The 25,345-nt window shown below is 30.0% G+C and overlaps 1 protein-coding gene across 1 annotated transcript; it reads right to left on the bottom strand.

The window, feature by feature from the left end:
• Positions 1-22,535: 22,535 nt before the first annotated feature.
• On the bottom strand, positions 22,536-24,627 carry LOC145122867 (plant intracellular Ras-group-related LRR protein 5-like). Its single transcript, XM_079058431.1, has 3 exons — positions 24,005-24,627; positions 22,938-23,854; positions 22,536-22,847 (listed from the first exon to the last, which is right to left on the bottom strand). The coding sequence occupies exons 1-3, from the start codon at positions 24,510-24,512 to the stop codon at positions 22,734-22,736; spliced, it is 1,539 nt and encodes a 512-aa protein (XP_078914557.1). The 5' UTR covers positions 24,513-24,627; the 3' UTR covers positions 22,536-22,733.
• Positions 24,628-25,345: the final 718 nt, after the last annotated feature.

Genomic DNA, 25,345 nt, shown 5'->3' with positions numbered 1-25,345 from the left:
ACCACAAAATATACCACAATCCTACATCAAACAAATTGTAACAAATTAAATAAAAATTTATCACCTTTTTTTAGCTATAAGTGTACGACGATAAACAAAATCGTGAAATTTAAAGAATGGAGAAAGGAAAAAGAAGTGGAAATAGTAAAAAAAATACTATCATTATATACAAATATTAGAAAAGGAAGGTTACACACAAATAAAGTACACAGTTATATATATATATATATATATATATATATATATATATATATATATATATATATATATATAATGTTAAATCACTTACAATCATATTTTACTTTGCAATTCCCTCTATGTTTATCTTCTTTTCCATTTTCATGGACTCTAGGTAATAAAAACAAAATGAGAAAAGAAACAAGTGTAAGTAACCTAACATGAAAATAAGGTTCTTATATTGGCAAAATATTTTGATTAACTAATGAATTAATTAGCATAAGTTGAAACGTTATAAAAATATAGTAAAACTATTTTAATTAACCAATACATTAAATAATAAGATGAAAAGTTGTAGAGGATTCTAAAGAATATGGTTGAAGATAGATGATTTATCTTGATTGATATTGATTTGACTGACCTCCTTTATAATATATATATATATATATATATATATATATATATATATATATATATATATATATGCATATACACACTTAAAGGGTTAAAATTATGTATGTGTTCTCCAATTTAGATATGTTTATTAATTACATTACATTTTTATATAATTGTAGCTTGATCTTGTTGCTTATCTTAATATATCTATATTATTCTTAATAGTAACTATTTTTTTTACACTTTCTTATAATTTTTTATAATTGTATATTGATTTGGTTTATCAGAAAATACGAAAATACAAGGGTGTCACACTAAAAATTTTAAGGGTGTCAATATAAAACTTTATACGGTGATATATGTCACCCTTGGATGTCCACATGTCCATGCTTCTTCCTGCTTCTTCCCGAGTGGTAGACCTTTTTCCTTAATAGCAATGTACATTTGTTTATTTGTTTATTAGCATTCTACTTTACTTTACTTTACTTTAAAAAATATACCCTATGTAACCAAAATAAAATATAAAACAATATTCAATATGTGGATGGATTATTTTAAAATATAATAATATAATAATAAAGAAAACTGAATGTACAATGTTCTATTCTTATTAAGAAAAAAAATTGGAAGTAATATGATGTAATTAAAATAAATGATAGTAGGATGCTGTGAAAAACAACTAAATGAAAGTACGTTGTTGTTTCTTGCATTTACGTAGTTAAGTGTAGAATGTAAGAAATAACAACATGTCTTTTTTATTATTTATTAAAGTGGCTTCAAAGTAGAAATTGGATTGATTTATCTAAGTATAATTTCTTGATAAGAAATATATTGAAAGTATATTGTCTTAGTAAAATTTCAAAGTATAATGCCTTGATAATAATGTTTTTTGAAGTACAATGTTGTAATAATAGAAATAAAAGTAGGATGGAAAAGCAGTTAAATTAAAGTACGTTGCTACTTTTTGTATTTGTTTTCATTAAGCGGTGAATGAAAAAATGGCATTGTACTTTGAGAATTATACCTGATTATAAAAATGTTATTTTAATACAAATTTTTATTGTTGTAATTATATATATTTCTATGAGTATTATAACTGTATAACCAACATTAAAAAGTACATGTTATAATTAGGTAAAATTTTCAAAGTACAATACCTTAAATAAGAAAAACTGAAAGTGCATTGTTGTAAAAAGAATTGACAGTAGGATGCTATAATAAACTACTAAATAAAAGTATGTTGTTATTTCTTGTATTTACCCCCATTAAGGGTTAAATGCAAGAAATAGCAACGTATTTACCTTGATTTGTTTATTATAGCATAAAATCTATCATTTTCTATAACAGTATTGTATTTGAAAAAATATATCCAATTATATGAAGAGATTTTCACTTATATATATATATATATATATATATATATATATATATATATAATAAAGTTCTAATATAAAAAACTTGAAAGTACAATGCTCTAAATACGTATATTTTTCAAAGTACAATGTCTTAATAAAGAAAAAAAATTAAAAGTACAAAGTTGTAATAAAAATTAAAATTAGATGTTATAACAAACAACTAAGTTAAAGTACATTGCTTTTTTTTGCATTTAAGTAAACTTTACACCTACCATTAATAGCTGATGTATTTAATGTTGTTTTACTAATAATAGCTCAAAATACCTTTTCCGCCCACAAAATGACAACATCGTTCAATGCAACCCTAATTGTCCCTTCCACTTGTAAGTTGGTCATTCTAAGGGAGAGAATCATTCCCTCCCAACCCTCTTGCCACATAGGCATTACATATGTTTTTTTCTGTCCTTTCTCTTCTATCATTCTTAACCCACTACATAAGTAACTTATTTTTCCGAACCCTCCCAACCTCTCAAATTTAGTTTTAAATATTTAAAATCATTTATTACAAAATAAATGAATAAAACTAAAATTAAAACCTAGAATTGTATTTGAAAAAACACAAATACAATAGTCAATTAATATCCTAAATACAATAATTAAAACCTAGTAATATTTTTAAGCCTCACATCCATAAATTTGTTCAATTTGATGCTTACGAGCGAGCACCGCATTCAGCTGCACTCCAATTAAATGATCATGTGGCTTAAGGAAAAACCACAACTCTTTATCAACTCGTTTTTCCTTCATCACGCATAACTCATCCTCTAATACAACGACTTTCTTTTTGGACTACTTTTCTAAAATGCCCAATTTATCCTTCGGTAGTACTCCTTGTTTTCATCCGCCTTGTCAATTATTTTTGTGAGCTGACTGACTTCATTCATGAGGCTTATGATACCAATCGGGTTTGAGGATGTGCCTGCTGGCTACTTGCCCTTTCTTTGTCACAATGACGATGTCAACATTGGTAATTTTTCTTGAAAGTCTGGACCAAAAACATATTCACCTCCTTCATTTGTGTGAGTTGAAAACTAGGTTTTGATCCACTTGTGTACGTGTTCGAATCATTGATGCTACCACCACCTACTAGAGAACGAAAAAAATATAACAATTAGAATAATTAGAGATGCAACCACCACCTATTATAGAACAAACTGTTACATATTAAATACTGAGAACATATGGAATTTTTCAATGCATGTTTACTTGATCCCAATTTAAAGGCAAATTCATGGTCATTAAAAATGCTAATGCTACCAAAGGGCCTTTGGCCTAGCGGTATCAATGTGTTCCTCCCCCAAGGGGTTGAGGGTTCAAGTTCTGTTATGGGTTTTTTTTTTCGTCGCACTATCATCTACAAATACCAGATAATGAATACCGCGAACCATATCGATAGCATTCGTGACATTGGAAGGTACCGTGCTAGACGTGAAGGTGGCCGCGTGGAGAGTAAATTTCACCCACAAAACATTTTCGAAAGCTTACTTACTAAACACGTGTTCTCGAGTTAGCGAACCATGTTTCTCAAGAACTATGTCCCTTTATAGAAAAACGATATTTTGGTGGTTACCCAAAAATAGGGGTGTTCATAAAAACATATTAAATTCAAATCGACCAAAATGAATTGGATATCCAATTTTAATTAGATTGGATTGCTTTGCAATTTTTAACATCCAAATTAGATTTGTCGGTTTGTTGGATGACCATCCAAAGTCAACCCCAAACCAAATCGATCCAACTTAGTTGTTATCCGATTACATACAATAGAATACATCCAATCATAATCCAATTATCATCCAACTTTTATCCAATTATATATATATATATATATATATATATATATATATATATATATATATATATATATATATATATATATATATATATATATATAACAGTTCGTTTAAAAAAAATAAAAAAAATAAATAAATAAATAAAAACCCTAAAACCCCGAGATGTATTTTATATTTTATTTTATTTTAGCCCTAAATCCATAATAACTGATCAATGTCAGCTATGGGGGTTAAATGATATAAATTCCAAAATTTGGGGTCTATATGGTAACATTAGGACTTGGAATGTGAAATATTTTATAGAGGAGGGGTTGTTGGGTAATTTCTGGCTTTAAATTGAAAAGAAAAGAGAGGGAGGGGCTGAAAGTGTTAAAGTGGTCAAATGTTTGAATTGGACGGGGGCTTAGAACCCATTATTCTTCCTTCCCTCGTCCCTAACATATCTCAAAACCCTAACCCTAAAATCGCACCCTAACCACCACCCTTATCCCCCCAACCTCCAGTCGCCGCCGACGCCATCTCTCTCGTCGTTCCCTTGTACCACCGAGCTCCACCGTTGTTGTGCCGCTGTCGTTGAAGACGAAGGCTGCCATTGGACGTCGTAGCAGTGGTTGATCGGAAGAAACACATCCGTGGTTGTTGTTGCTGCTGTTTTCGGTAGGGGTCATCTACCTTTTCTCTTCTCTATCTCTTTTTGTTATCACGACGTGGACACCTCCGCCGCTCCGAGCGACTGTCATGTGTTGATATCACTTACTCTGTCTGTCGCATGCCGTCGTGAAATGGTGGCTGTGTTCGTGTTTCACAAAGTGGGGGTGTGTGTGTGTGTTGCTGCTGTAACGTGATGGATGTGTGTGTCTGGGAGATTTGTTGGTCGGATTCGTAAGGAGGACCACCATGGCAGCCAACCATTGTGGCTGCCGTCCTAAGTGCTTTTCTACCACCACCAGCCACCGTGTGTGGGTGGCTGTGTGTGTATATTGGTGTGTGTGTGTGTATTTTCAATGATTAGATGTTGTATGAATGTGCTTGGCCAGAAAATAATCAAAGAAAACCCGTCACCATCACCGTGAGGTGGTGGCTGCCACCTTCTGCCGTCGTGGACCGCCGCCGACCACCACCGCCTGAGGTGGCAGTGGGTGGTGCCTAATTTATAAAAAAAAATTATTTAATTATCTAATCATCTAAATTTAGGAGTTGGAAACCCTAATTAGGGTTTAGAAAACCCTAACATCAAGAAACCCTAATTTTGGAGATGGTCGGGACCCGCATTAAAACTATTAATTAAACTTAAAATAATAATTAATAATCCTCTACAATTAACTTAATGCAATATTGGAATTAATGGATTAAGTACTTAAGGGGTTAAGTGTGGAACACTAACCCTAGTTATCATTTTATGTGAAAAACCCTAGAATTGGGAGCTTTATTTTGGGCAATGATCGGACGTGTATTCAGGTAGTTGATTGGATTGTTATTCGCCCGAGAATGACTAATTGAAACCTTAATCAGCCATACCCATAAGTTATTAAGTCCTTAATGGTTTAATTGTCCTTACTTAGCCCTAATCGACATTTTATATGAAACCCTAATCGTCATTTCATGTAAGGCAGTCACTGTTGCAAGTAACTATGACCTGTGATCGGGTATTGACTCAAGTATCTTCCTGTACGTGATTGGAAGTGAGTTGAAGCTGGTAGAGTCCTTCATTGCTATAGTGGTTATCTGCACGCACATCGAGGTGAGTTTTGCCTCACCGTACCCGTGGGTTGAAGGCACCAATGTTGGCGCACTAGTTTTGATTATCTGCTAGGAGGGATGCCCTAGGGGTGGTATATAGTCATGTAGGATAGACTGAGGACTCTTGATCTAAGCTCTCTTACCTGTTCCTTGTTTGGTTGTGGTTCTAGAGTAGGATCACATGTCCGGGTGACTATCTTACCTCTGAGTATATACGACCATGCATTCCTTGGATTGTTAATAGTTATTATGCTACTATGCGATAATGATCTGTTAGATCTATGTTCTGGTATTGGGTATGCTGTTATGCTGTAGTGATCAGTTAGATCTGTCTCCTGGTATTGAGTACGTTGCTTTGTGGTAATAACTTATAGAACTATATGTTATCTGTGCTTGCTGGTTATCATCTATGGAGTGCCCGTAGAGACTGTCTGTGGTCATGTAGGATAGCCTGAGAACTCTTTGTCTAGGCTCTCTTGCCTGTTCCTTGTTTGGTTGTGGCTCTAGAGTAGGACCATCTGTTCGGGTGGCTATCTCACCTCTGGTTACTTATGGTTACGCATTCTATGGGGGTTAGCTAGTAGCAGGACTGTATATTGTGAGAGGATTAGTATGAAGTAGTGAGCTGTATGATTACTGTTTTTCTGTATTACGTGCCTACTTGATCCTAATTGTTTATATGTCGAAATATTGTGTTTAGTTGGGTTGAGGTGGTCTTGCTTTGTGCGGTAGGCCAAGATACCCGGTGCCGGCCGGCTGTAAGTCGTAGGCACGGAGGCTCTGGAAGAGCGGTAGGGTTGAGGCGGTAGGCCAACAAACCCTATGTATTCCAGCCCAATGCCTGATTGGACTTTAGGGTATTCCATCATGAGGATGACTGGACCCGGAAGTTGACTGGGCCTGGGGTATTCCAACCTAATGGTTGATTGGACTTGACATGTTTGATTATACATGTGATATGTTTATATGGTGGTATTTTGGGGGAGAATCACTAAGCTTTATGCTTACACAGTTGTTTATGGTTTCAGGTATCATCGGTTATTGCTGGAAAGCGAAGGCGAGACTGTACACACTCATCAGCAACATTGAGGATTCCGCATTTCTACAATACTCTGATTTTTAATAAATGTAATTTGCAATAAATGGTTTTCTTAATTAATGGATTAATAAATTGAGAAGCTTTATCTTAATGAAAATGAAAATTTTTTGTTATGAAAATGGGATGTTACAATATATTATCCAACTATTATCAAATTATAATCCACCTATTACCCAACTTCATATGCAACTATGGATTATTATTGTATTTTGATTGGCATTTTGTACTTTTTAAACTTTTAATATTATTGATGTTATTGTATTCTGGTTTACATCGAATCTTTAAAGCTTATCTTTTTTTTAAGTGAATGTTCATTTTAAAATATCTATGATTCCTATATTGGTTAGAAGTAAAATTAGATAAAAGTGGGATATCTGGATCCAAATATATATATATATATATATATATATATATATATATATATATATATATATGGGATTAATGCAAAAAAGTCATATTATTTTGGGAAATTTTTTAATAAAGTCCTAAAAGTTTTTTTTAACAGAAAAATCCTGATTATTTAGCATTTTGCCCAAATTAATGAAAAAGTCATTTTTTATATTTGAACAGCAAATGATAGATTATCTGATTTTCTCAAAATAATCAGACTTTTCTGTTAAAAAAAGTTTAGGACTTTTCTATAGATTTCTCATATATATATATATATATATATATATATATATATATATATATATATATATATATATATATATATGTGTGTGTGTGTGTGGTTAGATTATAATGTAGATTGTAAGTATCGTGTGGATGTAAGGCTACTTTGTGGTCCAAACATTTTTCCTAATTTAAAAAATTGGTTATCATTTATAATTAATAAAAAAAAAATAATTAAAAACAATTTATTAATTGGGAACGGAAACCATTCCATCATATTAGAAAAGATAGTGTTTTTTTTGTAACAAATTAACCAAATCCCCAAGTTAACGCATACCTTTATATCGATCATCATCTTTATCAGAGCTCAATTTTAGTTACGATTGTGTAGAATCAATAAAGAACAAGCAAGATTCTGAGGAGGTATTGCATACAAGAAACAAATTTTTTATCGACATTTGATTATTGAGAATGATCATTAGGGTTTATTGGTGATACAGATTCTTGAAGAATGCGAAGTACCAGGTCGAGTGTGTTCAAGTCTAAGTTCACGAACACGGCAAAGACAGTGTTAAACCTTGACGATGATGACAATTTCGTTTCTCCAACACAAGGTATGTAGGTTTATTTCAACAAAAATGAGTATTCTGAAGTTTATGTTGACGAAAATTGGAAGCGTTTTCTAGGCTTTTTGTTAACAATTTTTTTGGTTATGGTTGTTTTCATGTTTTGTGGTAATGTTTTTTGGGGATTCTAGACGTATGTTAAAATTTTATTCGTCTGGAATCGTTACAGTTCCAATGGAATGTAGGTCAATCTTTTAGATTTTTTGTGCGTTCTTTGTTTTCTTGAGACTTTATATTTTTTGTTTTCCAAGTATGATAATACCATTAGATTAGAACACTTTTGTTAGAATATGATATGTTCTTTTAGAATGTTAGTAGCTTGTAAAATGTTTATTATTTTAAAATGTTAATGTTATGTTTTAAGAATGTTGTTTATCATGCAGTGAATGCAGATACAATAGTAATTCCTAGTACGAGCGTGAAAAAGAAGAAATTGCAACACTCATTAAGATCAACCCCAGAGAAGAAAGAACCTCGTCCCTTAAATGTGTTAATAAGAGAAAGGGAACTCGGGTCCACGACAAAACTTGAGAAGGTGCCTGTGATGTTAGAAGAAAAAAAAAGGTAGAACGAGATCGTAATAGAGAATGTAGAGGAAAAAATGAACAAGTTGCGGTAGAAGGGATGAAAAAAATGAACCTAATAAGACGGTAAGTAAGATGAATGAAAAGATCAAAAAAATTGAAAGAGACTATCCACCGGGTTTAAGAAGGCTTCCTACAAGAATGACACCAACTAGGATTAATGCAGTCATTAAAGTGTTGTCAGTAGCACAAAAAAAAAACAGTTTTTGATATGGGATTTGGTTCATTGTTGGATTTAGATGGATGTTGTACCATGTTTGCTAAACTATTATCTTCTAGATGTATACAATCCAGTAACAAATAGACTTGTGATGGAGAATGGAGTCATTGAAATAACAAAAGAGCTGGTGCATAAGATGATGGGTTTACCAATGGAAGGGAGGATTTGAGTAGAATGCCTTACTTTGAAACCGGTAATGAGATTCTGAAAGAACGGAAAGTACAATTTGTAGACAAGAAGTTTCATGGGGAAGCATATGTGAAACATATTAGAAGTATAGAAGAAGACAGTATGATATTCAGGCTGAACTTTCTTACTCTGTTCATTAACACCTTTATAAAATAAATGGTGGGTGGTACCAATAATGTAATTCGAGAAGTTAGTTCTGCTAAAGGACTTCTCGAATTAATGATAGTATACTGATGAAGTCAGACATACACATATTATAGACATACACATATTATATATAGGTTAAAGGATAATGTATTCAATTTAAAATTATAATTATAATTAGCCTAAAAACATGGAATTTGATTAGGAATAATATCTTATTTAATTAATGAATTAATTTTGAATTATTTAGTCTAGAATGATGCATACATCCACACAATAGATGTGGATCCATATTTGAATATATATATATATATATATATATATATATATATATATATATATATATATATATATATATATATATATATATATATATATATATATATATATATATATATATATATATATATATATAAGGGTGAGATCGGTTGAGAACTCATAGTTTCCCGAGAACTAAAAGTGGAGTGTTGGATCAAAAGTAATTCATTAAGGACATGATCGTCTTACCAATCTCATTTAATGTTTAATTTTTTTGTGTTATTTAATATAGTAATATAAATGTCTAAAAATTTACATCATAAATCAAATTTTCAGATTTTTTTAAATATAATATTTTTCATTTTTTTAAAAGAAAATGTAGATTTTTTAATTTTTTATAGAAAACATTAATTTTTGAAAAAAAATTGATTTTTTTTTAATATAGCTGAAATTTTTTCAAAAAATGTAATTAAAAAAACTGCATTTTTCTTTCCAAAAAACTGTAATTTTTTTAAAGAAAACTGCATTTTTTTCAAAAAAAAAAAACTATATTTTTAAATAAAAAAACTGCAATGTTTTCAAAAAAACTGCAAGTTTTTTAAAGAAAGTTACATTTTTTTCAACAAAATTGCATTTAAAAAAAAAACTGAAATTTTTTTCAAAAAAAAACTTCATTTGTTTTTAAAAAGTAAATTTTTAGGTGCATATATGCATATTTTTTTCAAATACATATATGTATATTTCTTATACGATCATATTCGTAAGTAAATCACAAAAAATCTCATTTTTATTAATTAATATATAAACATAATAGTACAAGTATTTTATTCGATACAAAATAAAAAATAAAAAATAAAAAATGCTACAAATTTCAAATCGTTTTCATGTCTTCGTGTCAATATTTCCTTATTTTCTTCAATTTATCATTTTTCACCTCGTCAATATTCACCACAATTTCTTTCAAATTTACAAGAAAATTAAAAAAAATGATTGATGCACAAACACTCACAAAAATACATATGTGATTTTCATGTGATTAACATATGAATCACATGCGATTCACATATGAATCACATACGATTCCCATATGAATCACATTTACATATGACATCATATGTAAATGTGATTCACATGTGAATCGCATGTGATTCACATGTAAATCATATGTGATTTACATGTGAATCACATGTCATTTACATGTGAATCACATGTGAATTACATGTGAATCACATGTGAATTATATGTGAATCATATGTGAATTACATGTTAATCAAATGTGGTTTACATGTGAATCAAATGGGATTAATATGTGAATTACATGTGATTAACATATGAATGTGTGCATACATACGTAATTCATATGTAATTCACTTGTCATTTACATGTGAATCACATATAATTCATATATGATTCACATGTGATTAATATGTGAATCACATGAGATTTACATGTGAATCACATATGATCTACATGTGAATCAAATGTGATTTACATGTGAATCACATGTAATTCACATGTAAATATATGAATCACATCCAAATTAATACAATAGATATTATATACGACAAAATAATTAAATTTGGATAATAATGTAACGAGTTGTTGCTAGATAACTAATTATTGAGATATATGTAAAATTTCCTAACTATCCCTATCTTTTAGCAAATGATTACTCATTTTTAAAATGCACATCCAAAAACTATCTAGGACACATGTCATAAATAAAAGAACAAACCTTAATAGGTGCAGTGCATAAATACGGAGGGCTGATTCTTGAGTTTTTAGGGAAGCAAGTTGAATGCTAAAAACAATAGACTATCAGGTCTATTTTTTATCCCAAGATGGATAAAAATTGCAGCTTTTTGTCCCACCTAAAAAGGTAGGACAAAAAATATGTTCTCAAAATTATTATACTTTAAGAAATATATGTAATTATAACAATGCATTTTTTATTAATTAATTAACAAATGGAAGTAGGATGTTATAAATATAATAAACAAATTGACAAAAGTAGAAAATACAAATGATAAGAACCTGAAATTGGTAGGGGAGAAAACTCCAATCCAGTCATCATTTGATGGGTTCAAATTGCTGATGTACACATTCACCCATTCATAATTTTGGCCCTAGAAATACAAAATAACCAGCATAGATATGTGAGAATGATTAGCAAAATTCAAAGATATCACTTCATTATCCTCTAAAACTTTCTTTGTTGTAACAAAATAGAATATGATTCTTTTAATTATATCGTAATAACATGAATATGGGGAACTTTGGAGTCACATCGACTCATGATCCATTTAACAGATGAAACAAGATACAAATCCACTTACATAATAGTTGATTGATACAACCGAATCTGTGTACAACTTCATTTGGATACCCGAAGCTTTCAACTACAATAAACCATCAGATTCTAAAGTAATTAAACTCCATCTACATTGTCTTCCACACATGATTATAGTGGATTCCTGTTCACATATTTGTAGAGCAAATAGCGTGTGGGAATTTTACCAAGTGCATCATACCTGAACAAAGATTCAAAAATTATAATGCAATTAATTTGTTTAATGCACACAAAAGATATGATCTAATTCAATAATGTTCATCAAGTCTCTTACCATTGAGGCACAAATGGAGCCATCCAGATTGAACCCCAAATCAAGATATATGACAAAAACATATATGTGGTTTAAGATTTCAGATCATAAGGTAAAAAAGAAGCACCTGTTGATTCGAACGAAGCCAATTATTAAGCAGGTGCAGAGAAATCCAATTACAACAACATCATCTGGATTAACAGGAGCACGACCTTTCCACCAACCAGTACTCAGTATCCAAGTGTACATGGTTGAATGCCCATTTTCCTACCATATTTGATCTCTGATCAACTAATAAATCTTATCATTTTTGCCTTTATTATGTAAACCTGAAGAGAAATATTACCTCAAACAGGTGATCTAAGAAGAAGTGGGATAAAGAACCAGCTGATATGAGCAAGAAACATTGGTTCAAGGTAAGGGGGATCTGCACCAAAGCATCAGAAACAGTGAAAATATTGTAAGAGCTCGTTGAATTTTAGGGCACAAAAACATTTGGAACTAGACTGCTGTAATATATGATGAAAACAATAATCGATAAAGTGAAAACAAGAATGCAAGTTAGAGCAAATGTCACTTGATGTATTCCAATTTTCGCAAAAGTATGATCTCCATGTGATGTCACTTCTTCTGAGCTCAAAAGAACCCAAAACCCTCTGAGGCATTTCATCGAACAGGTGGTGAGCGGAACAAGGAGATCTCCACTCTTGCGAAAATCAGTGGTTTTGATTCAAAGAGTATTCTATGCCAAACAACATTGGAAGAATATAATTAAACTGAAGTAAATAAGATTAGCAACATTTCAATGTAACAGATCGAGGTCATGAAAACAGATTCAATCATGAAGTGATTGATGATACTTACTTGATAATCGATACATAGGTGGGAACTGTGGAGGTTAGAGCCATATGTGACGGTGTTTGTGTAGTTTGTGGCGGTCGGATGTGCGATTGGAAAAGAAGGCATTGGCGGTATAAGATCCTCACCAGATAGAGGTGATCCACAAATGCGATTCGATGGTTTATTGTTGCAATCGAACATAAAAATGAATGAAGTAGATCTCTTGGATCGTGGATTTGACGTCGTTGATATGCCAGACGAGGACAGTGGACTGGTAGTCGTTGTTGTTTTTTAGAACAGGTAGAGATGGAGGATGGAAGGAGGAGGAAAGCGGTAGATGGAGTGGATCGTCGATCCTTAGTCTGTGCGTCGAATTCGATCCTCAATGTGGCGGTATCCTTGGCGGAAATTGGTGGCGGAAAGATCGCATGGAGAGATATTCATCGGAAGGAGGCGGATGATGGAGTCGTGAAGAACCTGAGAGATGAGAGAGAAAGTGAGAAACACGTGTTTGTGTGTGGGTTTCATTTTTAATTTGTTAAATTGATTATTATGATTGATATTTTTAATTCCTAATTTTCCCTTGTAAATATTTATAAAATGTCTAAGATACCATCGAAACAAGTGATAATTACAATTACGCCATGATCAGTCTAAGCCATTCAAGATTTTGATCTAACGCTCCACCTTTAGTTTTCGGGTTCTCGGGAAACTTTGAGTTCTCAAATGATCATTCCTCTCTCTCTCTCTCTCTCTCTCTCTCTCTATATATATATATATATATATATATATATATATATATATATATATATAGGTTTAGGTTCTATGGAAAACAAAAAACCCTAAAAATAAAAAAAATGCCTAAAAAAATACTTAGAGATCACAAAACGTTTTTTTGAATTTTTTTTATGAAAAAATCGCATCTTTTAGTATAAAATCGCTGAAAGTTTTTTTGAAAAAAAATCAATTTTTTTTATTAAAAAAAATTGATTTTTTATTTTTTTCAGTGATTTTATGCTAAAAGCTGCGATTTTTCTATAAAAAAATTTTAAAAAAAGTTTTCTGATCTCTAAGTATTTTTTTTATACATTTTTAGGGTTATTTTAGGGTTTTTTTATTTTCCAAATAACCCTTCCCTATATATATATATATATATATATATATATATATATATATATATATATATATATATATATATATATATATATATATATATATATATATAATTTTTCATAAGCATTTAGAAGACATAAATATCATTTTTAGAAAACAAATAGTTTTGTTTTTAGATAACGTATTTGCTTGTAACGAATTTTAATACTAGCTCTTATGAATTGTCTAACATCATGAATATGATTATTGTTTAAAATCGTACCTAGATTATTAGGTTTGTAAGAATCCTTGAGATTTTGCTCAGAATTATTTATAGATTCTTGAATTTGTTGTATTTTTAAAAGAATATCTCTATTAGGAGTACAATTCATCAAGATTTTGTTAGACATAATTAAATAATTCAAGCATGAATTTGATTAATTTGATTATTAAAAACGAGTACTATTTTAACAAGAATTTCAAATCTTGTAGAATTAATAGTTAGAACAACTCGAAATGAAACTATCATGATGAAATAAAAGCAATACAACAATTGAATAAATATTTTAGATAATACCTTCTTGAACTAAGCTTGAATTACAATCAGTACATACATCTGGAGAAAGAATTATCTGAAAATCTAGAGACTTTGAACATCTGCTAGTAGAAAGAGAGACTCTTGAAGATTTTTTAGACATAGGATGAACATTTTTTAGAAAATGAATATTTTTGCTTGCTTTCTTCTACTAACACATGATGTCTATTTATATTGTCTTGAAGTCTTCAAAACCTTGAAATCTTGTATTGAAATCTTGCCGTATGATTCAATGGCTAATCAATTATTTGTAAGTGGTTGTCACTTTCATCTTTTGAAGAAATTATCTTTTGTAATCAGTAAATATCACCTTTTGATAAAGCATATCATCATAGAGCATCTTCTAAAGTTTTTTGTCTTCATATTATCCATTATGGAGCATCTTGTAAAGTTTTTTGTCTTCATATTATTATTGCTGATAAGACTAAATAATTTTGATAATAAATTTGATAATATTTGTTTTATATACACTATAAATACATATAGTGTATAATTACACAGTATATACGCACTCGTATTTGAAAATAATGGATTTGATAAATAGAAGAAACGAAATACCCTACATTGAAGGTATTACACCAAATTTAAGAATTTCTTATTCTTCATAAGGATCATCAAAAGGGTCTTGAGCGTCTTGAAATAAACCATTCTTTATAGATTTTGGAGAATCGTCAGAAACTGATGGAGTTTGGCGAATTTCTTGAAGTAAGTTTTGAAGTTCTTCAGGAGAAGAGGTAGCAGCATCTTTAATTCTTGAAATTAAATCCACATCACTTTGAGGAAGACTTTTGATAAAAGTGGCTTCAACCTCCGGTTTTTGAATATATATTTCTTGATAATATTTAATTACTGCTTGTTCACTGGCTTGAGAAATCTTCATTTTATCCCACCATTTTGAGCGAAATTGTCTATTAAGCCAGGGAGGAGAGGTATCCTTTGCTTCTTGATAATGAAAAGTCCAAGACATTATCCATGGAACTCTGAATATCATAGTGAATTGTAGCATATATTCAAATTCTGGAATTTGTTGAATAAACAATTCCTTAAATTTGAGATATCCATCATAAATTTCTTTTGGTAAACAATTTGGAAGAATTCCCATATATTTGTACCAATTGATAAACCATCTTGGGTATTCACAATTGAAGTTTAAATCAAAGAAGATAAACCATGAGTGTGAATAATTTCGAATAAAGAACGCCTTAGTCCAGGCATCTTGATAATCATAGTAAGAAAATCTGGGATAAGCAGGATAACTTATAAGAGGTTTTTCAGAATGAAGGTTTGGAACCCAACTTTCTGGAGAAATGATTTTGATGATGTGAGCTTTGCTAAAATCGATGTTTCCTTCTTTTGAATTAGAACGATGAACAAAATTGACCGAACCAGATTCTTGCAAAATAGCTTGATAATATTCTCGAGTTTTATATGAATCAACATAAAAGGTTTTCCCTTGACCAAAAAGATGATTTGTGAGAATATGAAAACCTTGATGTAACTTATGGATCTGAAAATCTTCAAGAATTTGAACTCTTAAGAAATTTGGATTAAGAACATAAGGAGTTTTTGTAGGAGGGCTAGGAGTCACATAATTTTGAGTTTGAGGAGTAAAAGGTCTTACAAAAGGGCTTATCGTGTTTGTTGAAGTAACTTTTGGAGTAACAAGTTTTGATTGAAGGATATTAGAATAAAGTTGTGAATTCTTAGAAGTAGGGGTTAAAGGAGAAAAACGATTTTGATTTTGAAATGGAACAAGCTTTTGATAGACGGGTTTCTTGTCATCATGTTTGGAAGAGGACGATGAACTCATTTTCCCTGCAAAAATTCTCGAGAAAGAAAGTCAGGAAGCGAATTATTTTCGCCTTTTATGAATTCTATTTCGAAATCAAAGTTACCTAAAAGGGCTTGCCATCGAGCAAAAATTTGTTTGGAAATAATATTTTTCACATCCTTTTCTAAAATAGTTTTTGCAGATTGACAATCTATTCTTAATAAAAAACTTTTCATAAATAAATCATCTTCAAATTTTTTAACACATAAAACAATGCTTAAAATTTCTTTTTTGACAGTTGAATAATTTTTTTGTGTATCATTCCATGCACCAGAGTAATATTGAACCAATTGTTCTTCTTTTGAATTAACAAATTTTTGTTTTAGAATTCCTCCGAATCCAATATCACTAGCATCAGTTTCAACTATGATATTGGCATTGGGATGAGGTAAATTTAAACATGGCAAAGTAGGAACCTTTTGTTTTATATATTTAATTATATATGTATGTTTTTGAGTCCATGGTTCAGGATTATCTTTTAATCTGTTATAAAGTGGTTTACATATAATCCCTAAATCTTTGAAAAAATCATGGATATAATTTAAGCATCCTAAAAATCTTTGAAGTTGCTTTTTATACTTAATTTCATCAGGAAATTTAGTAGAAAACTGCAAACTTCTGGTAATAGGTCTAAAAGTGTTTTTGACAATATCATGCCCTAAAAAACGAACTTCATCTTTAAATAAATGCATTTTTGCTGCAGAGACAGCTAAACCATTTTGAAATGTTGATCAATTGATTTTGAAAAAATTAGGACATCGTCAATATAAGCAATAGCAAAACTACTTATAGGAATTATGATATCATTCATAATATTTTGGAATTCAGAAGGGGCATTTTTTAATCCAAAAGGCATTACATTCCATTCAAAATGCCCGAAGGGAACATTAAAACCAGTTTTGTATTTATCTTCCTCATGAAGTTGTATTTGCCAAAATCCTGATTTCATATCAAACTTTGAAAATATATTTGAATCATAAAGTTTTTTTTAGCAAATCTCGTTTATTAGGAATAGGATAACAAATCCATTCTAAAACTTTGTTTAAAGGTTTATAATTGATAACTAGTCTTGGTGATCCTCTTTCTAATTCTGCGGCATTCATAACATAAAATGCTGAACAAGACCATGGTGATTTAGAAGGTCTTATAAGTTTTTTATTTATTAAATCTTGAATTTCATTTTTACAATGACTTTCTAGTTCACTATTCATGTGAATGGCTCTAGATTTTGAAGGAATATCATTTTCATCAAAATTTTTTATATTCGGTAATTTTACAATATGTTGTTTTCTATTCCAAAAGGCATTAGGAATATTAGAACATACATTTTTTTTTTAAATTTTAATTTTAAACCTATTATTTTATTTTGAATATTATTGTCATTTAATTGATTAGTTATTCGAACATTATTTATTTCGTTAATAAGATATTTAGCTTGTTGTGTTTTATAATTAAGGACATTAATTGTTGAATATAGAGGAGGTTCACAAAATTTAAATATAATTTCTTTTCCAAAAACATTGGTTCTTATACCATCATCATGAACCATAAAAGGATATAGTTTTGTAATAAAAGGTGTTCCTAGAATTAAAGGAGAAGATAGATCTTTTACTAAAATTAGGTGAGTTTTATAACAGTAATCTTGGTTATTACAAATATGAACATCGGAAACTTTATAATTTACAATTAATTTTGTACCTTCGGCACCAGTAAGTCTAGATGCGGTTTTTTCATAGAATTGTGTAGGAAAAATTCCTTCTTGAATACAATTCATATCAGCACCACTATCAATTAAAGCAGTTCGGTTGATTTTAAAATTATCCTTGACTAAAGTAATTTGAGTGTTCCCTTTTTGAGAAACTTGATTATTTATAATTTTTCCAATAGTTACATTTTCAATTTTATTTTCTTCTTCTTTATTAATTTCTATATTTTTGTTTTTAAAAATAGAATGTTTTTCTTTTTCTAAAATTAAAATTTTATTTTTTATTTCTTTTATCTCTTGTTTTACTATTTTTAATTCTTCTTAAAGTTCTTGCATAGAGATTGGTTTTGCTTCAGTAAATCTTTCATATATATTTTTTAAATTAAAATTTTCATTATTATCAGAAGTTATGTTATTAGTTTTATTAAGCATCTGCTTTATTAATAATTCTTGGATATTTTTATCTTTTATAGAATCAAGAGAGTTTAAAAGATCTTTATCATCTTGTGAAAGAACGTTAATAGAACTACTAGTAATTACATTGATTAAATTTTTACAATGACATTTACCATTACATTCGCAAACATCAGAATCTTCTGAACTTGAAGTAGTATTTTCGAGAATATTTAAATCATTTGTTTGAAAATCAGAAATACTTTGATCGGAATCTGAATCAGTATTTAAAATAATTTTTCTTATTTGTTCTTTTAAATCATCAGAAACATTTAACTCATTTATTTTTGTCTTAGCATAACAATTATTAGCTGTATGACCATTACGCCCACATTTATGACAAATAATAATGTCTTTTGATTTTCTCTTAGATTTTTTATAATTTGGTTTATAAGGTTTTTTGGATTTTGACGCATAATCTTGGCCTTTTTTATAATTTTCTGGAAGATTATAATTCTTTTTTCTGAAATATTTTGAAGGTCTTTTCTTATATACTTTAGATTTTGAAGTAGACGGACCATTCAAGGGCTGATAACCATATTGTTGGCAAAAATTTCCCAATTCATTTTTACTGTTAATTCTATCTTTTTTGAGCTTTTCTTTAAACCTAACATCAGCACAAACTGCTAATCCCTCTTTATTAATGTAGTTTATTAGATCTCCATAAGTTAAATTTTGATAAGGGATGGTATTATTAAAACTTTCTCTTAATTTTTGTCTAACTCTTTCAGCAAAGAGTTTTGGAAGGCCAGCTATAAAACGTTCTTTCCAATAAGACTCTTTACAATCAGGTCTTGAAAAAACTTTAACAAGATAATTATCTTTATACCATCTAAAATCAGTAAGTTTTCTGCAATGTAAATTCATTAAAATTTCTGAAGTTTTTTCTTGAAAAGTAGTAGGATCTCCTACAAAGTTTTTGATAATAGCAAAAATTAAAGTGTTAACCATATCATCTTCAAACGTTTGTATTTGTTGATTATTTTCCTGTTTTATAATAGTTTTCTTAGCAGATAAAATATAATCTTTTTCTTCTTGTGAAATATAGAAATCCCACCATCCTTTGAGACTACCAGTAAAACCGGAAGTAATAATATTAACAATTTGAAGTTGAGTATTATTATGAGCTTTATAAGCATTAGCAGCCATAGTCATTTCTTGTACAATATTCATGTTCAGAATGGCCATCAACATTCCATTCATAAACAGAATTATCATCATATTGAGAACGATCAAATTGAAAAGTTCATTCTTCTAGTTGAACATCTGGAAGAGAGGGCCTATTCCAATAATTTCTTATGGTTGGCTTTGGATTCTTTCCGAAAGAGCTTCGCTTTGGTTGATGAATTTTATTAAGATTTGAAAAGTCATTAGTGAGTTGACTAATATCATCATTTGAATTATCAAATTGTTGAGCAAGGGTTTCAAAATTATTTTCACTATTAATATCACTATTTTCAGCTTCATCATTTGTAAGGGTATTAATACTGTTAGTGTTTGAGATATGGAGTTTTGAAAGTCTTTTTTCTAATTCGTTAATTAAATCCGTATTTCCTAGATTAAAATTACCATCGATTTGACAAGGAACAAAACTTATATTGCTAGTGCTTGCCATATCTTGCTTATTATCATTCTTGTCTTTGAAAATTTTTTCTTCAATTTTAACTAAATGCTCGGTAATACTAGATAAGGTTTCGTTTGCATAATTATTTTGGTAAATAATTTTTTGAAGACCCTTTTCAGTAGTTAATTGATTTGGGGCTTGAACTAAAGGAGTCGCAATAAACATATCGTTAATAATAATTTCTCCTTTTGGTGGAAAATTAGCAATAATTTCTTTATTAGAAATAATATCTTTATATTTTTTCTCTAAAATGGGGGTGATAGAATCATTTTTAAATGGGTAATTTATTTTATATTTAGGGGCATAAATTAACTCAAACCATTGAAAAAAAGGAGAATGAATTTTATTTGATAAAACATAATCTTCCCAAAGGCCTAAATGGAGAAATCTTAAGTAGTATGAGAAATTTTCTTCGTGCCAAACTCTTTTTTTATTATTGTAATCTTTGAAATACTCAATATTTTTTAAGTAATCAAAGTCAACTTGATATTCTATATTTGAGAAATTCATTTTAACAGGTTGTTTTTGTTAGGATTGAAGAAATATGTTTTATTGATTCTAAATTATGACTTCGTGATTTTTCGTATTTTTTTATTCCTATAGTTAGCCTAGAAATTTTTTCTATTTGTTTATTATATTCATTAGTATATGGAAGTATTTTGTATAAATTATAATCTTCATGAATTCTAGTTTCTTCTAAACGTTGAATGGTTTTGCATATATTAGAATTTATCTTCCAATGTCTTTTTAACATATTAGCCCAAAGCTTATTATTTTTTGAACAATTAATTTGTACTTTAGAACTCATATTTGTTGTTTAAAATTTTGGAGTTCATCAATAAAATCTGATTTAGTAGGACTAGGAAAACTATTTTCACTATTTTGGTCATCTTGATATAATGGTTTGGGAATAGAATTAGTATAGTCAACAGTTTTTAGTTTTAAAGATCTTGACTTTGATAACGGAGATTTTGAAGAACTTGTTTCCGGGATAAAAGAAGTCGATAATCTGGATGACAAAATTTTTAAGGAAAAAAAATTTATATCTACTGAACCATCATTATATTCTATAATATTTGAGATTTGTTTTGAAGAGTCTAGAGGTTTTGGATCGATAACATTTTGTAAATTCCAGTTACATGATTGAGTTATATCAGACCATTTTAACCTTTTTTGGTGTGTGAACTTTGATATGATTAGTATTTGCTTCAAAAATAATTGTTTCATTTTTAGGACTCGATAAACGTGTTTTCGGTTCAAGTGTAGTTGTCATGGTTTTGTAACAAACACGATAAATTATTGCTAAAGGCTTTGTATCATCTTTAAATTCTAAATGTTTTGTTTCTACAGTTAACACTAAAGTATCTAAAATATTTTTATCAAATAATCCTACAGAAAAATTTGGATAACAATTGAAATAAATAGGTCCGTTAGAAATATTTGTTTCAGCCATAGCTAAAATAGAATTTTGAAAATCTTTATGTCTCTTGTCTCTTAAAATAAAGAGAACATGGGCATCTATTCCAAGTCTGAATAGAGGCTTGATAGCAATTTGGACTAAACCGACATGTAAAAATTTATATTTCATTCTATGTTCTAGAATAGATCGTGATGATAATAAATGTAAATTTTGTTGGTTTTGACCAATAGACAAAGTTTGTTCTGTCATTTTAATAGAATAACCTTGAAAATAGTCAAAAGTTCATATTCTATATATTGTATTAACATTAGTTTTAGGTATTGTCCAATCATTCAAACTTTGTTCTATGCCATTAACGGTTTCTTCAATAGAATTTATTTGATTATCATAATCTTGTTCATTGTCGATATTTTTACCAGGAATATATTTTTTGGATAGTATGCGTGAAAATTTACTCATATTCAATTAATTTTGCTTTAAAATTCTATAAGAAAACTTACTTGTTTTAATAACGATGAACAGAGGCGAATCGTCTCGACGATGATTGTGGTCCGGCACCGCGACTTACGTCCTTATCTGCGCGTTTTACGCTAATCCAACCAATCACTGGTCTTGTCTCTGAATCATACTTATTAAAACTTGTAAATTTCTTAGAGAATATTAAACCCAAATTAAATAAATATGAAATAAATATATCATGCATAACCACCCCAAAAACTTTTCTTGGCTCTGATACCATATATATATATATATATATATATATATATATATATATATATATATATATAACCGAAGTAAAAAATCTAATGGATAAAATCGATCTAATGTAATTAAAATCTAATGTTTAATTACATCGGTTCGGTTCGGTTGTCCAAAATTAATGGGATTGGATCGGTTGACGATATTCAATATTGAATAGATGAGTTGAATTGAATTGAATGGGTTCTATAAAAAAAAACATTGGATATTTCAATTATAAACACCTTTTTTTAAAATATGATAAAAGCTTTATGATATTTTGGTAATAACTCTTCTTTATTATCTATGGATAAGAGCAACTACACCAACAAAATCTAATCACTATCATACAAGTAGCCATCAATCCAATACTTATCCTAGTTGTTGACGAATTCAACCATAAATCTTGTTATGTAACATAGGAATATACATGTAAAAAGGTATTTTTAAATACGTATATGGTGGGACCCAATACATATGTACCTTTAATGGAGTTCATTTGGTACAACCTTTACAAAATACGTGTAAAATGACAAAAAGATTATGTACAACGACTTTCCTCCAAATCTTACAAAATGATTAGCCTGAAAAGAGCATGCAAATCCATGACCAAAATCCTTTGCGCTTTCTCTTTATTTCTTGAGGTGTGACATTTCTCTTGGCAACTAAATCAGCCATGTATTCGACAACCACCTGAAAGTAATTAAACAATGTCAACCAAGTGTTTGTATACATGCGTAGTGGAAACTTTACCTAAGAAGAACCATGTTACACCCATCTTACCTGAGCCCCTAACTTGGTGATTTCCCTTGGAGGAACCTCAAGAGGCGTCTCATCAGCCCGGAATATTTTCAACTTAGACAACAACCCGAAAGATTCGGGTAAAAATCTTATCTGATCATCACTTATATCAAGAACTTGAAGATTTTCAAGATTACCAATCGATCTTGGTAAAGTTGTCATGTCAGCAAAATTTTTACCAATGATAAGTTTCTCCAAACTGGTCGCGAAACAAAGACTTTCGGGTATCCCTTCGAGTTCATTGAAACTAGCATCAAGCTCCCTTAATCTAGTGAGATTCGCCATTGTTGTAGGAAGCTTTCGAATCCGGTTATAATGCAAAGAAAGAATCTCCAAGCACTCTAGCTTTCCAATTGCTTCAGGAAGCCCTTTTAGCTGATTAAAGTCTAGTTTTAGCACCACGAGCGAAGAACATGATCCGATTGTGTAAGGAAGTTCTTCAAGATCATTTGTTTCAGCAATCAAGATTTGCATAGAGTTTAACTCCCCTATGAGGTCTGGCAAATGGGTGAAATGGTTTGAGCTTAAATCAAGATTCATCAAGCTTGACAGATTACCGAATGATTCTGGGAGAGATTTCAATCGATTTGCATGGAGATCAAGATCGAGCAAGTTGACAAGTCCACCAAACGAATCGGGAAGGTTGATGAGTTGGTTTGAGTGGACATCAAGCTTTGTTAGGGAGGTAAGATTGGTGATGGATTGTGGGAGAGCCATGATTTTGTTATCCGATAGATTAAGTTCAGTGATGTTTGATAGTTTTCCAAGAGATACAGGAAGCCATTCGATGTTTTCCATCAATTTGGATTGAAGATCAAGAACTTTTCCATCTTGTTTGGCTATCGTTTCAATCAAGGCTGCTACTTTCATCATGCTAAGTTTCTCACATTCTTCTACTCCTATCAATTCAAAACAAGAAATCATTGTTCAAGATTACACACACAAACACAAAAAACACACATACAGGGAAAACTCATCTCCGAACACTCAAATCAACACCATGTAAGATTATGTGTTCATAGTTTACATAGAACAAAAAATTGACAAACCTGAGGGTAAATTGGTGGCTTTTGTTGAAGAACTCATGACTAAACCCTTAAAGCTTTCGACTTTACTGATCTTGTTGGAAATCAACAAACTTTCATCACTTATCGGTGGTTGTTTTTGAAAATTACCAATTGGGTGTTTCAAATCATCGTCTTTATTCAACTGGGTATCTCCCAAAACACACTTGGAAGCTTTCTGTATCAACTCGTCAAAGGTTTGATAAGTCTGATCAACGTTAAGAATATGCAGAGCTTCTTTCCTCTGTTCTTGGCTCTGAAACAAGACCATGGTTTGTCGGATCTCTTGGAGGACAGAGAAGAGCTGTGGTGAGACATCTTGTGGGCAGATTTGTATGGAAATTTGATCAAGTTTCTGTTTTTCTTCGGTGTTGACTGTTTTGATGACAGATATGGCTGCTTCAAGCTCTTCAATGGCAGGTCTTGGTGGAAGTGATTTGTATGTTGCCATAATTTCTTGTATGGTTTCTGTGTTGGAATTTGATGAAGCCATGGATGTTTTTCGTGTGTAGAAATGGAGTTGGAATGGTTTGTTTAAGCTTTGACTGTTCTGGACAAGTGATGGTTTGTAGATATATACAAGAGAAGAGAAATTGGATAAACATTTACATTTAATATTATTCCAAACATTGTACTGGTATATAAAACAAGGTACCAATCTATTAGATTTGATTAGAATTAACATGTTCTCTTCTTTGATTATAAAGTTGAAAAAGATATTCAAAAGTTAGTTTGAATAATATATTTAGATAGAATCGACGGAGTTAAATGTCTTTGCACATGCAACTTGACAATATGTTATTAAAGTAGCTAATATTCAAGAATAGCAACATGTATCTATTTCATTTTAAATTATAAAGATATAACAGTGACATGCTTTATGTTAATTTTTTTATAACATATATTATTCATCTAATATAACATGTTTGATTATTAGAACATTATATAATAGAATAATTAATATTAAAACAGATTAATTATTAATAATCACAAAATTTGAACTATATTGTTATATTGGGACATTCATTAATCCATACAAATCGTTCACACCATACTAAATATAGTATATTGTTGCTTAAATATACTGTTGTGTTTTACGATTTTTTTAATTATAAAATTACGGGTTAAACCGCACTGGGACAAAAAAAAATTGTCATGTCTTGACGGGTGCGAGTTATACAAGTATGGCGAAAATCCAAGAGAAAATGGATAAATTGAGGCAAATATGTTTTGCCAGAAAAGTATTATGTTTGTGTGTTTTAATCATACCTAAATGCTCATAGTTTTCGGTTAGATGATAAAGAATAATCTTAAAATGAAATATAA

This window comes from Lactuca virosa, chromosome 6, assembly GCF_052849685.1.
Source record: "Lactuca virosa cultivar CGN04683 chromosome 6, Lactuca_virosa_CGN04683_v6, whole genome shotgun sequence".
Classification (NCBI taxonomy): Eukaryota; Viridiplantae; Streptophyta; class Magnoliopsida; order Asterales; family Asteraceae; genus Lactuca; species Lactuca virosa.
This window is presented reverse-complemented; position numbering and strand designations above follow the sequence as displayed.

What these genes read in the sequence shown, in the direction of transcription:
- LOC145122867 (XM_079058431.1), bottom strand. Translation starts at nt 24,512, where the DNA reads ATGGCTTCATCAAATTCCAACACAGAAACCATACAAGAAATTATGGCA. An exon ending in AGCCACCAATTTACCCTCAG is followed by an intron (nt 23,855 to 24,004) that starts GTTTGTCAATTT and finishes TTGAATTGATAG; the next exon opens with GAGTAGAAGAATGTGAGAAA. An exon ending in TCACCAAGTTAGGGGCTCAG is followed by an intron (nt 22,848 to 22,937) that starts GTAAGATGGGTG and finishes AATTACTTTCAG; the next exon opens with GTGGTTGTCGAATACATGGC.